At 66.2% G+C, this 16,842-nt stretch overlaps 1 protein-coding gene across 10 annotated transcripts in view; it reads right to left on the minus strand.

Annotated features, from left to right (window-relative positions):
* Positions 1-3,669: 3,669 nt before the first annotated feature.
* The window catches only part of GBF1 (golgi brefeldin A resistant guanine nucleotide exchange factor 1), a 129,040-nt gene continuing 115,867 nt past the window's right edge, over positions 3,670-16,842 (minus strand). For 7 of the 10 annotated variants that reach the window (XM_089780021.1, XM_075934539.2, XM_075934538.2 and 4 more), the window contains 16 exons: positions 16,741-16,805; positions 16,503-16,626; positions 14,721-14,792; positions 13,111-13,205; positions 12,534-12,687; positions 12,117-12,339; positions 10,188-10,351; positions 9,640-9,886; positions 8,179-8,369; positions 7,400-7,550; positions 6,856-6,986; positions 6,573-6,674; positions 5,842-5,955; positions 5,504-5,681; positions 5,265-5,369; positions 3,670-4,835 (listed from right to left, as the gene is read on the minus strand). In XM_089780021.1, coding sequence (XP_089636147.1) covers positions 4,552-4,835; positions 5,265-5,369; positions 5,504-5,681; positions 5,842-5,955; positions 6,573-6,674; positions 6,856-6,986; positions 7,400-7,550; positions 8,179-8,369; positions 9,640-9,886; positions 10,188-10,351; positions 12,117-12,339; positions 12,534-12,687; positions 13,111-13,205; positions 14,721-14,792; positions 16,503-16,626; positions 16,741-16,805 — 2,400 coding nt within the window. In that variant the 3' untranslated portion in view covers positions 3,670-4,551. The remainder of the gene's footprint in view (positions 4,836-5,264; positions 5,370-5,503; positions 5,682-5,841; positions 5,956-6,572; positions 6,675-6,855; positions 6,987-7,399; positions 7,551-8,178; positions 8,370-9,639; positions 9,887-10,187; positions 10,352-12,116; positions 12,340-12,533; positions 12,688-13,110; positions 13,206-14,720; positions 14,793-16,502; positions 16,627-16,740; positions 16,806-16,842) is intronic. The other 3 variants (XM_075934542.2, XM_089780022.1, XM_075934540.2) reach the window with 1 other exon arrangement.

The following is a 16,842-nucleotide window of genomic DNA, read 5'->3' on the forward strand; positions in this document are numbered from 1 at the left end:
CCGCTGCGGAGCGTTACCAGGATGGCGCCTGCGGGCAGTGTGCTGAGAAGCCCTGATCTAGCCGGTGCTTGGTCCTGCCGTGCGGGCAGGGCCGGGACTAGTTGCCACACGAGGTCTCTTCCAGTTCTAGTGTCCTAGGATTCCGTGAGAGCAGAGCCACCAGCCCCTGGCCACAGGGGAGGGGCTGCTGCCGCCTTCCGACTGCAGGTGGATTGCAGCCCTCAATTCCCATGGAGATGCCTCAGCCCCGCTTGCAGCTCCCATGGGGCAGTACCCCTTGGGATGGAGGTGGCTTAACAGCAGAGTGCTGCATGCTGGGAGTTGTAGTCTCAGTGGATCTCCCTTAGCAGATGGTAAACACAGGCCATGCCCTGGAAGTCCATGGGCCCCAGCCAGCTGCAGGCCCCGGGGTTCCAAAGCTGCAGTCGGTCGCTAACCCCAGGCAGGTCTGCAGTAGGTGCACTGTGCTCTCACAGCCGCAGGCCCAGGCAGGGTGGGCAGGTTCCCCCTCACCTCCAGCAAGTGGCCCACTGCCTCCCCCACCCGCTCCGTCACACCCGGTGAGCCCTGGGCGAGGACGCCTGCTGGAGTTGGTCCCCGACAATGGGGCACGGCTGCGAAACCCCCTCTGCTGGCAGCAGGCAGCGCTGCACAGACAAACAGCGTATTGTTAGGGCCTCGGCCAAGAACAATAAGCCCCAGTATGGCAGGGCGCCGTGTCGAGTGACGCCGCTGCAAGCCTGTGTTGGGAACGCCGTTGTTTACAAACAATGGGAGGAACAGTGTAAACCGAAGCGGGCTGCTTGGGGCTAAAATGTTTCACATGGAGCAAAGGAAGCCGAAAGCGTTCCCTTGCGTGCCTGGCTGGGCAGAGCGACTGGGCCCAAACGCTCCCAGGGAGAAGTTTGAAAGTTGGCCCCAGGCCTGCTCACTGCTTGTCTCCTAACGACTGGGGGAGAGGGGTTGTATTAGCTTTTCTGCCCTGTTGGGGTGAATACATTCAGCCAGCCGCCAGGCAGGTTCAAGGCGGTACGCGCGCCGGAGTTTGACGCTTCCTCTTTTGAAGAGGCTCTTGCTCCTGTTGTGGTTCAAAAGGCCCATGCAGACAGGCGGAGCAGTGACACGGCCTGTGTACAGGTACAACACAGCTTTTCATGGGGCTCTGCTGACAGGCAGCTTAGTTGCGTCCATGGCACAGTAGGTAAACAAAAATTCCAAGTGTGATTGTCAGTGGCCTTTTTAGCAACACTGGGTCAAGCCTGGCAGAAAACACAGGCGGACACTTGTCTGCTCCTATTGTACTCGCCCGCTCCTCAAGGGCACTAGACCCGAGTGGGCAAATATGGCCTGTGGGCTGGCTCCAGCCCCTGGGAACAGCACGAGCTTCCGTCAGGCTGCCCCAGTGCCCTGCCCCTGCGTGCTGCTCAGAAAAGCCGGCGGCAGGGCCCAATCTTGCAGCTCCCATTGTCCTGTGTCCGGCCAGGGCATGGAAGGCAAGGAATCCCCTAGGCTGCAAGCCCCTCCCCCACAGAACCCAAACCCTCGCCGCCTCCTCCCAAATACCCTCTCAGATCCTGCCCCATCCTTCACTCACATTCCCTCCCAGGTCCCACGCAGCCCCTGCCCTCCCATCCCTTACCCCACACTCCCTCCCAGACCCCGCACCTCCTCCATTAATATCACGGAAGAACACGGCCCTTGGCCACTTACCAAATGCTTGGCGTGGCCCCCATCAAAAATGACTGCCCCCCCTTGCACTAGACAGTGCTAGTGTACGTGACTACAGCATATGCTACCACAGTTCAAGGCAACACCTGGATTTCCCCTCTACGGTCCAGCAAGGGCACCCGTCACTCTTGCACGGGGAGACATCCCTCTCTTCCGACTGGGGCATCTCCAGGTTGAACAGGCCCCTGCGGGGTGCCCCTCCCCGCCCATCCCTGCGTGGTGGATCTGTGGAGGCACTTGGCAGTAACCGCCCAGCTCTTCTAGCACCAGCCTGGCTCTTCTTAGGGAGAAGCCCTTCTGAGAAACTTAGAACAAGCACCAGACTGACAGGCCTAGGCCCCGTCCTTCCAAACCTGCGCTGAGGATGGGGCATGGCGGGGACCTGGGACTCTTGTCAGCTAGATCAGGAAGAGGCTGAGCCGGTTTAAAACCAGCTACTCATCAGCCCACCCAGTCTGTTGTGTTGGTCCCTGGAGCGCGCAGCCTGACGTATACACCAGCCTCTGGCTTCCGAGGGCGGATAGCCCCAGGCATGACATGAGCAACCTGGTCCTCCTCCACCCCCCCCCCCGTTCTCAATGACATTGCTAATACAATGGCCCCCAACGGCAGGACACCTCATTCACCAAGGATCAGCTGAATTGTTTGCCCAAGATAGCCCGGATCCGTCACACGCCCGGGGATTGGCTTTTACACTTAGCAGGTGAGCTCAGGCCATTGGATGCACAGTCACCAGCCTGCTGATTACTCCAGCAGAGGTTAGACTGAAGAGGTCCAGTTGCTGCCAAGGATTTTTCACATCAGTTTTGGAGGGGGTGTGGCTGGGGACACTCGGTAAGCAAAGGAAGCTGCCGGGTGATGGACAGAATCGATGGCAGTTCTGCTTAGTGCAATTGTTCCCCACACAAAAGCTGCTGAGAATTTCCACCCGTCTCAATTCTGTGATCACCCGTCCTGTGCCAATAGTGTTGGTGCCGTAACTGTCTGAACTAAGACGCAGGGGAGCAGGGTTCCATGGCCATGCTGAAGATGCGGTGCTCAGAGTCACCAAGTAGCTGGGAAGATGTCCCCAGGGCCTGTTGCGGGGCGCGGGGCAGAGCGCGAAGCCAAGGCGCTGCAAGACTGCAAGCCGTCAGGCAGTGGCCGCTGGTCAGCAGGCCATGGGGAGCGGACGGGAGACGAGGCGCAGGCAGGAGCCATGGGGCTGGGGCTGCACAGAAGGGGGGCAGGCAGCGAGGAGAAAGGACGTGGACAGTGGCAGCCCGGGAGGAGGTGGCAGCAGTGCCCGTGGCATGGCCCAGGGTGTTAGCAGGGGGATGGAGGGGGAAGGGTGGAGTTTTAGGCCGTAAAAGCAGCAGCAGGAGGATCTGCCAAGGGGCCCTTCCAATCCCCGTGCACCAGGCGCCCTTCCTGGGCCCGTCTCCCGTGACTGGGAATTGAGGCCTTCGCGCTCCGATTGACTCTCTTGGGCACGCGCTTGCACCTAAGCCCACCTCGTAGGTTTGGGAGCCTCGGGCAGGGCCCGTGTCCGGGGCAGCTCTCTGCAGCGCCCTGCCGGAGGAGAAGGCTCAAAGGGGGAAGTACAGGGAGCCCCGCACGTTCCTCTGGACACACGGGAGCTGCAGGGAGCCACGTGCCAAGCGGGGACCTGAGGCCAGGACCTTGGCCCCCAGTGCTGGGCTGTGCCCTGGCGAAGGGGGCCTGGCCGGACTGGCAATCTGGGCAGCGGTTCAGACTCAGCACAGGCTGCACCCAGTGACGCACTGGCAAGAGGCCAGGAAGCGGGGCCGGCAGGGCCCAAACATTCTTAACTCTGCTGCAAGCACCCCTGGAGCGGCTCCCTCCCCGGGCGCCCCGCCGTGGGGACACGCCCCGCTCGGCTGGCAGCCCGGCCCCACTGCCGCTGACGGGAGGGGAGAGGAAGGAGGCACCAGCCAGCGGTCAGGTCCAGGGCATTTATTACACTGTAAAAAGGCCATCGGATTCCCAGCCATGTATTCCTTATGTACATCGTCAGTGCCCGGGTTCCCAGTCACTCCCGTTTCCCATGGGAGCGCGCAGCCGGCGAGTTCGGCAGATCCGGCATGCTCCAGCTGCGGGCTCTGCCTCGGGAGGGGAGCAGAGAAGTGCAGGAGGGGCTGAGCTCCGACTCCCATGGCTAGGGAGGGCAGGGGCCTGGCCGTGGCATGCAGCAGCCAGCGCCTCTCGAGCTAGGGCACACGCTGGCCCTGCAGCGGGAGGTAGGAGGGACCAGCGTAGGCAAGAGGGGCTGCTGGTCAGTGCAGGGGGCGTGGCAGGGGCATGGCTCCCAGAGCGCCCTCGGCGTGTCACTCAGCCGGGGGGGCAGGGCTGGTGCCCGCTCGCACCCCCCTCTCGCCATGGGGGGGGGGGGGGGCTCCGTGGCAATCGGAGCCTGCACACCATGGCCAGCAAGCTGGGAGCCCGCTGAGGGGCCGTATTCTTGGGAGAGGAACTGACGCCCGACGCCCGCTGCAAGGCCTGCGCCCAGGGAGGGAGGAGGAACGAGCTGGACCAGAGGGGGCCCTGCCCAGGCCTCTCTCCCCCACGGAAGGGAGCGTCCCTCTCCCGCTGCTGGGCAGAGGCTGCCACGGCCAGGCAGCGCCGGTGGCTCCGAGCTCCGCGTGGAAGGCAGCCAGCGATGCAGAGCAGCCGCCATGGGAAGGGAGCCGCGGCCGAGATGATCCAGTGGAGGTCAGCAGCGGCCCTGCTGCCCAGGCTACTGTCCTCTCCTGCAAACGCGGCGCCTGCCAGGGCGGCCTGGACCCCCCCAGCGACACTTCCTCCAGCCCCCTCCAGCCCCCTCTAGTTGACTTCGGAGGTCGCCATGGGATCGGCAGGCCGGGGGGCAGCCAGGAGGGGGACTGGAGACGTGGCCTCAATCAGGGCGGGGTTGAGAATGATTGGCAGAGTCATGGGGGGCACCCCGACCTGCAGGGGGGAGGCAAGAGGCTGCAGGATCAGCGGTGACTGCGCCGTCGGGGGAGGGACGTCAGTGACCGGGCTCATCCTCACGGAGGCCAGTGCAGACAGCGGGGAGCCCGCGGCGCCTCTGCTGGCTGGGCCGGGGGCTGGGCCTCTCTCCGGGTCTGTGGAAGGAAGGGAGAGGGCAAGCCTTCATTTTCAGCCCCCAGACCGGTCCCCCCCGCGCCCGGCAGGGAGCACAGGGCCCGTCCCGTCCCCCCCCCGCGCCCGGCAGGGACCACAGGGCCCGTCCCGTCCCCCCCCCGCGCCCGGCAGGGAGCACAGGGCCCATCCCGTCCCCCCGCGCCCGGCAGGGAGCACAGGGCCCGTCCCGTCCCCCCGCGCCCGGCAGGGACCACAGGGTCCGTCCCGTCCCCCCCGCGCCCGGCAAGGAGCCACGAGCCCACCCTCATCCCGATGGTGCGAGGGGATGGAGGCCTGGGCTCATGTGGTTGAAAACGAGCTGAGCCCACAGGCCAGAGCCTGCTGAGGAGACTCAGCCCTTGCAGACCCCAGGCCCAGCTGGAGGGAGCCCTGGGCCCCAGGAGACTCACCGCTGGCCCCCAGCTCTGGGGGCTTCTCGGCGGGCACGGCGTGGCTGGCCGCAGGCGCCACCGGTCTCTGGGGATGCGGCTCCGGGAGCAGGCTGGGGACAGGGTCTAGACACAGACGACGCAGCGGCAGTGAGCGCCCAGCCCCCCTCAAGCCCCACTCCCCCCCCCACTCCCAGGCCCTGCCACCCGCGGAGCTCTGGCAAAGGACAGCCCCCACCCCGGGGCTCCCGGCCGCGTACCCTGCACGACGGTCTGTTTGAAGAGCTCCTGGCGCAGCCTGGGCAGGAAGCAATCGATCCGCTCCCAGGTGATCTCCCACAGGTCCGAGTAGCCCGTGCGGGAGTCGGCGCTGTGGAATATCCCCGCCGTGTCCATCACGAGCAGCATGTTCTTCAGAGACTCGGGGATGGCCTCGGGCTGCAGAGAGACGCGGCTCAGAGCAGAGCTGGGCACCGCAGGCCCGGCTGAGGGGGTCTCCGAGCGTGAGCACCCAGTGGGAGACGGGCCCGGGCGCCGGCGAGGGAGGCGCCAGGAGGCCCGGAGAACAGGGCACGTACTGGCCCCCTCAGAGCCATACCAGTAAGTCGCTGGAGCCCGCGTGCATGTACTTGTCCATGAAGTCCAGGATGGTCAGCCACAGAGCGGCGAAGGTCGTCAAGGAGAGCAGCGGGGAGAGGTGCTGCAGGAACACCTGGGGGAGCGAGCAGGACGCCAGAGCGTGACCAGCCACCCCTCACGCCCATGCTACTGGCTGAGGGTAGCGGTTACCCTCTGCCCGCCTGGGGAGTCAGCTGGCCTCGCTGCCGGCTCCGGCCTGGCACGCGCTGGGTTCCACGCCCGCTGCGAAGCCGCCCCGAGAGCGGGCCCAGCAGCCCCTTCCTGCCTGGCTCCGGGGGAGGCGGCGCTGCTGCCAGCTCTGCAGTACGAAGCTAGTGAAGTCTGAGCAGCTAGGTACCTTTCTAACACCCCTAGCGGGGGCAGCTCTGGGCCAAGCCCTCCAGCCCAGGGGCTCCTGCTTCCTAGTACACGCCCGGACCCGGCCTCCCTTCTGCAGCTCAGCTCGGACCCCCGGCCTCGCCCTCGCCACCCACAGCCCGGGGGCAGGGCCAAACGCTGAGCCCAGCGTTCTCATGATGGCTCTGGAGGCAGACAGCAGTGCGAGGTGCCTGCGTGCTGGGCGAGGGGGCTGGTGCGGGGCAGAACACGCTGGGGGTCACCCCCAGCGCAGAGCCCTAGCCTGAGCCGGACATGACGCAGAGCGCTGGCTGTGGCTCGGGGAGCCGCGCGGCGGAACAAGCGGCTACTGGCCTTGGCGAGCAGCGTGGAGGCTCTCATTCTGGTCTCCTCCATCCCGCCCACGTCCGCCGGGCTCACGTTCTCCAGCAGCTTGGTGAGCAGCGGGAACAGCACCTGGGGATCACGCACATCAGCACCCGGCTCGCGACCCAGGAAACAAGGCCTGGGCAACGGCGCCTCGAGAGCACCCCGAGCGGGGAAAGCCACGGCCCTCGGCGGGAGCGGGCAGCCGCACGCCCACGGGAGGCCAGTGCCCTCAGCCCGTGACCCCCGCACGGCCCGGCGGGGAGGTTACCTTATTGAAGCAGGACTCCCACTCCAGAGCATCCAGCGCCTGCAGGTCGTGCACGAGGAGCGCCCGCTGCAGGTAGGTCAGCGCCTGCATCCGCACCTGGCGCCGGGCGTCACAGCACAGCCAGGCCATCCCTGCACACGGCGAGAGCCCGTCTCACGTCTGCCCCCAGCCTGGGCCAGGGGCCCGCCCCCACCCCGCCCCGTGGGCTGGGAGAAGCTCGTTCCAGTGCAGGGGAGGGCGCACGCTGAGCCCCTCGCCCCACAGACTCACCTGCGCTGGGGGCACTGCCTGGAGCGGTGATGCCACAGGCCCCCGTGCGCCAGCGGCCGAGAAGCCAGGCCGGCCTCCGCTCACAGCCCTGCCCTGAGCACCAGGGCCCGTCTCTCGGCCCCGGCGGCTGCCCACCCAGTCGCCCCATGTGGTCCTGCTGCCCGGCCCCAGCCGAGCCCAGCACTCCCACGAACGTGCCTGGCCCTTCCCAGATGGAGAAGCCAAGCCCCGCCCTGACACCGGAAAGCTCCGCCCATCAGCACAGCACAGTTACCCTGCAGCAAGGGGCACCAGCAGTTGGACCACAGCGTCTGCGAGTCGGCTTCAATCTTCCTCCCGGCAGCCTCCAGGTGGCGCTGCTCCTCCGCCCAGGAGCTGTAGATGGCCGCGGCCCGCGTGTGCAGGGTGTGCATCAGGTCCAGCAGCTGCAGGGAAAAGCATCCGCCTCAGGGGTGTGTTCCCCACCCCCGGCACAGCCCAGGCACCGAGCCCGGCCTGGGGCAGCAGCATTGCCCTGGGTCCGGGGAAGGACGGGCCGTTTCGAGGCACGTGGGGTGGGACCCGTCCCTCAGGGGAGGGAGAGAGAAGGGGGTTCAGAGCAGCGGCGCTGACTAGACAGCTTGGGCTTTTCAGCACAAGGCCTGTACCTGGGCGCCTGCTCAGGGCCGAATGGCTGAGCAGCAAGACGCCCCACGGCGCAGCCCAGGCCTTGCTCACCGTCTGGAGGGAGAACCGTTTCCAGGCCCCGGTGACTCCCCTGCCCTTCCGAGACCCCCAAACTGCACCCTCAGCTCCACGGCCCTGCCCAGAAGTGCCCGAACCCCACCTGCCCCAGACACCCCACTGACCCTCCCACCCCTCGCTGCCATGTCCCAAAGCCCCATCTTCACCCTCCGCGACTCCCCTGGCTCCAGACAGCCTTCACCCCCCAGCGCACAGGCACCTCCCGACTCTCTGCAGCCCTCCAGGCCTGTCGGACGGACCCCCGGGCAGTGCCCCCGGCTGGCCAGGGCGCCCGAGCGGGAAAGGAGGAGGAAGCCGTGCTGTACTTACATCCTGACTAACCTGTAAAGACACCGTGTGGTAGCTGGCAGGGACGCTCTCGTCCTCCTCCTCGTCGCTGGGGGAATGGCTCTGGTGCTGGCTTGCGGCCCGCGAGCGCCTCTCTTTGGGCTTCTTCTTGAACCGGCCGGATTTGCCCTCGTACTTATGGCTCTTGGCCCGCTTCTCCTGGGACTTGTACCCTAGGGACAGCGGGGCGGTAAAGCACCACGGACGTGCGCCGGCCTGGCAGCCCTTCGCATTCTACCTGCTCGCCACCGTGCACAGCGGGGTGGGCCGTAACTTTTGGTGGGGCCGCACTCTTCCAGGATACGAATGGAGGAATTCCGGGGGCTGGGAGGAGGTGGGGTGCAGAAGGGCGCTTGGGGGAAGGGTCTGGGCTGCAGGAGGGAGACTGGAGTCTGGGAGGGAGCTGGGATGAAGCAGGCGGCTGTGACCGAGGGCAGGGGTCAGGAGGGCAGGGGTTCGGGATGTGATCTGGGGCAGGGGATTGGGGTGCCAGATCTGGGAGGGGGTAGGGGTGCAGGAGGGGGCAGAGGGTTGGGGAAGGGAGGGGCTGGGGCGCAAGAGGCAGGCTCTGGCTGGGAGGCGCTTACCAGCAGAAACCTGAGGCAGACAGACTGCTGCAGGCTGCTCATGCTCCACGTGGCTCCGCGAGGGACGGAGGAGGCTTCCTACACCACCCCTGCTCCCAGCAAAAATTCTCAGCTCCTATTGGCCAGAAACTGAGAGATTGGCCAATGAGAGCTAAGAGATTTTGCTGGGGGGCGGGAACAGCATGAGAGGTCTCCCTCCTCCCACCCAGCAGAGAGCAGCTGGCTGTTTGAGGTGTGAGCTGTTCTCTGCCTCAGGGTTTGGCAGGCGGCCCCAGGGCTGCCGGGTGTCCGGTTTTCTCCCGGACGGTCTGTTATTCGGGCCCCCCGTCCAGCAAAACACCCAGAAAATACCGGACATTTCACATCTGACATTTCCTGTTCCCCTCAGCTGTCTTCCCCCCCCCCCCCCAACAGAAGTTTTTCCTGTTTTTTTTTGGGGGGGGGGGGGGGGGAGAAGAGACACGTGTTCCGCAGTTTTTATTAAGCCATCTGGCAACCCTAGCGCCGGCTCCAGGCCATTAGCAGCCTCTTGCTGCCTCCCCCCCCAGTGTAGAGCAAAAGGGCCAATCCTGGGAGGTGCTGAGAACTCCTGGAGCTCGGAGCCTCTTGGGGCCACGCCCCAGTGCAGCAGCACCACCCGGACGCCATTTCTCTGGCTGCTGCTCCTCCTCCTCCACCCCGGTCACCCCGCACCACTGGCGGGGAGGCACCCGGACCAGGTCAGCTCTTGCTCACTGCTCCAGGCCCGCTGGGCCATTCCACTGCTGCGGCCACTGGAGCGTGAAAAGAGCCGACTGCCAAGCCCCTCAGATCCCAGGGGAGACGCCCTGCTCGGCCCCGCGCTGGCCCCGCTCACCTCCGTTCAAGCTCGCCTCGACGAAGATGCGGATGGCTTTGACACAGAGCTCGAAGTTCTCGGGCGTGACGTGGGCGGCGTCCCGCACGATGAAGGACAGGGACTCCACGCACTTCAGGAGGGACTTGGTGTCGTGCGGGCCCAGGTCCAGGCCCACCGTCAGGCTGTACTGGTTCACCAGCGGAGATGGGCCCTGCCTGCTGAGGCCAGCCACGGGCTTGGGGCTGTCAATGTCGTCCTTCCCCACCTGCAGTGCGGAGCCATAGCACAGCGCGAGCGGACACGGCCCATCGCACAGGGCCAGGTCTCCTCCTCTCCCGCCCCCTCCACACCTGTCCCCTGCTCATCGCCTCTGCCTCACCCCGTTCTCCCATCCCTCACCCTACCCGCCCAGCCAGCGCTGCCAGAGACCTGCACCTCCCCCCGTGAGCTCGATGAACACGGACAGGGAGGGGTCAGCCAGGCAGGGAGCTGGCAGCGGGCATGCGGCGCTAGCTGCTGTCCCGCTCCCGCCCGGGGAACGAGCCTTGAGCCCTTGCCTCACTCACCACCAGCCAGCCGCTGTTCATCACATCCACGTCGGTCACAGAGCGATGCATCTTGCCTTGCTTGCTGTGGTCAGCATACACCTCGGAATCGGAGGTGTAGCCGCGGTCCAGGCTGACGTCGCTCGGGCGGTAGGACGAGGAGATCTCGCTGTCGGACTGAGCACCTTCAAGCAAGGCATAGAAGGGAGCCAAAGCCAGAGCACCGGGGATACAAGCCCAAAGAGGCAGCTCCGGCCCATGAGTCCCCAGTCAGAGACCCTGGCCCGGCCTCATCTCCTCTTGCTTCCCCTCCCACGCACGCAGCCAGCAGAGCAGCGCCCCAGAGGACAGAGCGCAGATCTCGCCCGAGTTACACGGGGAATTCCCACCAGCTTCCCCGTGCTCCTGGCTGGGGACCCGGATGGGGAGAAAGTCCGCGCTGAAGCATGGACAGGATCAACTGGGCTCCAAAAATGCCTTCGCAAAATCTCTGTCTCGTGTGCCCCCCGACGCCGCCTGCTGCACAGCGCTTGCACCAACTGACCACGGCCCCAAGTGCCGCGCCCCATTCTCACGCATCGCCGCGCTTTCCTTCCAGGCTCCCCAGCCGCCCTTGGGGGGAGGCGGAGGGGAGCTGTGCCCGTGCTCTCGTGGGACAGGGCAGCACAGCCATGCCTTTGAGAATTTCACGGAGCACCCCCGTCCCGGTGTCTCGCCACGTCCGTGAGCCTGCTGAGTCTAGGGGCTGCCTTCCCTGCACCCACAGCTCCGTCTCCAAGCTGAGCACGCCCTGCGGGGCAGCACCGGAACCAGTGGGGCCATCGCTGGCTTTCTGCCACCGGCCCGCATTTCCTACCATCTAGCCAGGAGGGAGGGCGGAGCCTGCGTGAGCCGTGGCCCAGTGCATCTCTGGGGACACGGCGCGTGGCAGGAGCTCGGGTCTGTGCCATTTCCACTGAGTCCTGTGTGCCAGGGAGCAGTTCTAGAACCACCATCTAGCTCCGCCCTAGATCCAGCCTGGAGGGCAGGGGCCTGCCCCGGACAAGCTCTCGAGGGCCCTCCCGTTCTAGTGCTCGGGAGAAGGGTGATGACGCACTGGCTGGGTTCCCTAGGGAGGTAGTGGAGTCTCCATCCCTAGGGGTGTTTAAGTCTCGGCTTGACAAAGCCCTGGCCGGGTTGATTCAGTTGGGTTTGGTCCTGGCTAGAGCAGGGGGCTGGATTTCATGACTCCTGAGGTCTCTTCCAGCTCTCTGGTTCTATGAAGGCTGCTCCTCCCACCTCCCGTGGCTAGGAGTCTATGGCAGCAGGCCCTGGCAGACCAGCCGGCATAATGCCTCACAAGCAGGAGCTGGGGCGAGGGCGGAAGGGAAAGCCACCCGCCAGAGGTCTCGTGGGCCTGTGGCAACGAGCCCTTGGAGGCACCACGCCAACCGTTCTGCCGTGTGCCGGAGGGAGGGCTCAGCCGTGCTCCCCGCTGGCTCTCGTGTGGTCAGCCTTATCGCAGGAGACGGGGGGCTGGGGACAGGTTTGCATGAGTGGCCAGTGCCCCGTCTATGCTCAATGGACCCACAAGCATCTCCCAGACACTGCTCTTAGAACAGCCCTGGTGCCAAGCTCTTCCCTTTCCAGCCGCCTCCCCCATAGGAGCATCAAGGGAGAGGTGACAACACCTGGGTTCCTGTCACACCCCTGAGGAGCATCAATCCTGCACTGCCCGGACAAGCCCCCCAGCAGCTATGCAGTCTCAGCCCCCTCTGGGCACGGCTACTGCTGGGCTGAGAGAGGGCCCACTGGGAGGAGTGGACAGCAGGTGCTGCCATTTAATCTTGCTAATGCAGTTTACTATCAGCTCTGTTTTCCTGCAGCTCCCTTTGCTAATTGAAAAGCCCCGGGGAGCAGCTGCTTATCTGGCCGGCAGGCATCAGATTTCCTGGCAGCAGGCTGTCCTACCTGTGTCGTTATCTGCCCTGGCTGGAACCTGCAGGGCCGGGGGCGGCTTCACCCCTGAGCCGATACACTCCAGGAGGGTGAAGAGCGTGTACCAGTCGTCCCCAGAGTGGATGTTGGCCGCGTTGGTCTTTAGGAGCTCGTGGAGGCCGTAGGCGACCTGATGGCTCACTCGGGACAGCACGCTGGGCTTCATCATGAGCAGGATCCGGAGCGAGAGGAGCACCTGGCCAGACACGGTGGCTGAGTGCTCCCGGCCAGCTCGGCTCCCACTCCCACCTCTTCCCCCAATCCAGGCCCAGCTTCTCCACCCCTGGGGCACGGTCAGAGACCTTTCCATTGTGGGGGGGCCTCTTAGGGGGCTGCTCCATCTCCATTACCCCGAAGCCCTCACGTGCCCACGCCCAAACCGCCCGTTACCTGGGCACTGATCTCCTCCCGGCGCAGGAGCCGAATGGCCAGCCGGAGCAGCCCCACCACCGCTCGCTCCACCAGGAAGCAGAACTCCAGAGCATGGACGCACAGGTGATAGAGGTGATCTCGCACTGCCTGCCACACGCAGGCCACACGGTCCCTAGCCACGACAGCAAGAGACAGGGCAGGGTGAAGGGAGATGAGCAGCAGGGCTGAGCCCCGCTCCGAGCCCTCGCAGCCCTGCTCAGCGGGACGCTCCTGCAAGGAGTGGCCAACCGAGACCTACGGGAGCTCTCGGCTTCCTTCTTCACAAGCAACCAGGTGAGGGGGCCCCCGAAACTGCTTCAGCCGCTTCCTTGGAACCTCTCGGTTCAACAACTCCCGTAACCTGGCCCTGCGGCACGCTAGCTCCCCACGCCCACCGAGGCAGCGGCTCTCCCTCCCCCTGCCCTATCTCGCTGGGGGAGACACTGTGTTGGTCTCCACGTCCACTAGGCCTCACTGTCCCAGCAGAGATTCACAGAACTGCTGAGCCCCCGGAGAGTGCACGTGAACGAGGGCACTGGCTCGCGGCTCTCCTCACCTGTTCTCCAGTACGATCCGCAGCAGCATCTCCAAGCAGAAGGCAGCGTCCTCCTCGTCGTATGTCTCCTCGTCGGGAGTCACTGAGATCAGCGCCTGGAAGAGCCACGCGTCAGCAGCCACCCTCGCTTGCGCAGACAGCAGAGACCTGCCCAGCCCGCGCGCCCCGTCACATGGCACTTCCCAGCCACGGGGAGCGGAGAGCCGCCCAGCCCGCGCGCCCCGTCACGTGGCACTTCCCGGCCACGGGGAGCGGAGAGCCGCCCAGCCCGCGCGCCCCGTCACGTGGCACTTCCCGGCCACGGGGAGCGGAGACCCGCCCAGCCCGCGCGCCCCGTCACATGGCACTTCCCGGCCACGGGGAGCGGAGACCCGCCCAGCCCGCGCGCCCCGTCACATGGCACTTCCCGGCCACGGGGAGCGGAGACCCGCCCAGCCCGCGCGCCCCGTCACATGGCACTTCCCGGCCACGGGGAGCGGAGACCCGCCCAGTCCGCGCGCCCCGTCACATGGCACTTCCCGGCCACGGGGCGCGGAGACCCGCCCAGCCCGCGCGCCCCGTCACATGGCACTTCCCGGCCACGGGGAGCGGAGACCCGCCCAGCCCGCGCGCCCCGTCACATGGCACTTCCCGGCCACGGGGAGCGGAGACCCGCCCAGCCCGCGCGCCCCGTCACATGGCACTTCCCGGCCACGGGGCGCGGAGACCCGCCCAGCCCGCGCGCCCCGTCACATGGCACTTCCCGGCCACGGGGCGCGGAGACCCGCCCAGCCCGCGCGCCCCGTCACATGGCACTTCCTGGCCATGGGGAGCGGAGACCCGCCCAGCCCGCGCGCCCTGTCACATGGCACTTCCCGGCCACGGGGAGCGGAGACCCGCCCAGCCCGCGCGCCCCGTCACATGGCACTTCCCGGCCACGGGGCGCGGAGACCCGCCCAGCCCGCGCGCCCCGTCACATGGCACTTCCTGGCCATGGGGAGCGGAGACCCGCCCAGCCCGCGCGCCCTGTCACATGGCACTTCCCGGCCACGGGGAGCGGAGACCCGCCCAGCCCGCGCGCCCCGTCACATGGCACTTCCCGGCCACGGGGAGCGGAGACCCGCCCAGCCCGCGCGCCCCGTCACATGGCACTTCCTGGCCATGGGGAGCGGAGACCCGCCCAGCCCGCGCGCCCTGTCACATGGCACTTCCCGGCCACGGGGAGCGGAGACCCGCCCAGCCCGCACGCCCCGTCACATGGCACTTCCCGGCCACGGGGAGCGGAGAGCCACCGGTTCTCCTGATGCGCCCCCTGATGTTCAGGTACCGGCACGGGGGCTGCCGCTCCCCAGGGGAAGGCAAGCGGAGCCATCTCAAGCCTCTGCTGAGCCCCCCAGCGTGACCCGTTAGGGAGCCACACAGCAAACCAACACCTGGCTCTGCTCCCAGGGAAGTCCCTGGACCTACTGGCCCGTGCCAGGGCCCCAGAGGAACCTGGAGCCATCAGCTGGCCGGAGTGCTGGTGTGAAAGCACTCCTGGATAAGGAGGACCCACGAGGAAAACTGCCCCGCACTCTGTAATTACAGCAGATCCTGGCCACCCGCCTACAGCCGCCTGCCATGCCTCGCACCTTCATGAGCTCCTGGAGGGACTCCAGCTGGAGGAACTTGCTCTCCGTGACCAGCTTCTCGGGGTCACATTGCTGCAGAGAGAAGGGGAAGGGAGAATGCTGGGGGTGGCCACCCCGAGGCTGCATGCACTGCGCTTCAAGCCCCTTTCCAGGAGCTCAGTCCCCTTCCAAGCGGCACGCGCACTAGAACCCGTCCCCCCTCAGGACCCTGGCCTGCACCGGGGCCAGGACAAGTCACGGAACATCTGCATGTGCTACAAATCCAGTCTCAGCAGCTTGTGCTTCGCTAGGGGCGCTGCACTGGGACGCCGTCCTGCACCCTCCCTATGGAGCAGCAGCTGCATGCTCATGGATCCAGGGACCCCAGCTCCCCAGGCGAGCGCCGTCAGACCCGCAGGGAGTACACTGCGGCTCCCTACAGCTGTGCACACGCAGGGCTGCTCGGTCCATGAAGCTTCCAAGGCCTCTGGATCCTAGCGGGCCGCATCGGGCCCACCAAGCCTTTCAGTCTGGCCCACCCAGCCCTGGGCAGGGAGCAGCTGTCTGCTCCCTGTGGCTCCCTGTGCTGCAGGGGATGGCAGGAAGCTTCTCACGCTGCCCCGTCCCCCAGAAAAATCCCTCAGCTGCTCTTGGCCGGAAACCAGGGCTGGGGGCAGTGCAGCACCATCGCTCAGCTCCCACTGACTGCTTCCTGGCCAGTGGAAGTGGAGAGATTTTACTGGGGCGGGGGCAGCGCAGGAAGCCTCCGCCCCCCCCACAGAACCAGCCGGGGGCTGCTGGCAGGCAGGGAAACCTGCTTGAGAGCGCTGATGGCCGGGAAATGCTTAGGTTAGCACCTCCCCCCCCCAGGCCAGTATCCTCTCCTACACCCACACCCCCTGCCCAGGTCCCAACCCCCCTCTCGGACCCTGCACCCCCCCGTGCCCCTCCCAGGCCAGTATCCTCTCCTACACCCACACCCCCTGCCCAGGTCCCAACCCCCCTCTCGGACCCTGCACCCCCTCCTGTGCCCCTCCCAGGCCAGTATCCTCTCCTACACCCATACCCCCTGCCCAGGTCCCAACCCCCTAGCAGACCCTGCACCCCCTCCTGTGCCCCTCCCAGGCCAGTATCCTCTCCTACACCCACCCCCTGCCCAGGTCCCAAACCCCTAGCAGACCCTGCACCCCCTCCTGTGCCCCTCCCAGGCCAGTATCCTCTCCTACACCCATACCCCTGCCCAGGTCCCAACCCCCTAGCAGACCCTGCACCCCCTCCTGTGCCCCTCCCAGGCCAGTATCCTCTCCTACACCCATACCCCTGCCCAGGTCCCAAACCCCTAGCAGACCCTGCACCCCCTCCTGTGCCCCTCCCAGGCCAGTATCCTCTCCTACACCCATACCCCTGCCCAGGTCCCAACCCCCTAGCAGACCCTGCACCCCCTCCTGTGCCCCTCCCAGGCCAGTATCCTCTCCTACACCCATACCCCTGCCCAGGTCCCAAACCCCTAGCAGACCCTGCACCCTCTCCTGCATGCCAATCCTCTACTCCAAGTTCCCTTCTACACCAAGCCTCCCTCCCAGATCCCCACCCACTCCACTGAAATGTGGCCCTTGGCCACTTACCAAATATTGGGAGTGGCCCCCCCATCACAAACTATTGCCCACCCCGATGTAAGTGCTCGCCCCTCCTCCCCAGTGGAGCTGCAGCCCCCTTCCCATTGCGTGTGAAGCAATGCCCCCGACAGCCCACCCAGCGGCCCTGCTCAGCGCCGGCCCGCCTGTCCCAGAGCCTGTGCCTTACCTTTATACACTCCAGAGCCACTCGCTTGGCCTCCTGGTTCTCTGTCGACGGCCCCCGCATGCCCGACTGCTCTGCACCGCTGAGCGTGAGCCAGCTAACGAAGCTCAGCACGGTGGACTCCCCGCTGCAAACACAGCCCAGCATCAGCCACACAACGTGCCCACGCGTGCTCCTTAGGGCCTCCGAGGGACTCACTGGCCCCCCAGAGTCCAGCGAGCAGCCCCCTCGTGCCACTCACCGGTTAGACGGCGTCTCTTCCCGCTGCAGAGAGATCTTACCGTTGGGATCCACAAAGTCTTCAACCTGAAAGTCAGACCCCAGTTCACTCTCCCAGTCTGTT

This window comes from Pelodiscus sinensis, chromosome 8 (genome assembly GCF_052426305.1).
Source record: "Pelodiscus sinensis isolate ZL-2025 chromosome 8, ASM5242630v1, whole genome shotgun sequence".
Taxonomy (NCBI): domain Eukaryota; kingdom Metazoa; phylum Chordata; order Testudines; family Trionychidae; genus Pelodiscus; species Pelodiscus sinensis.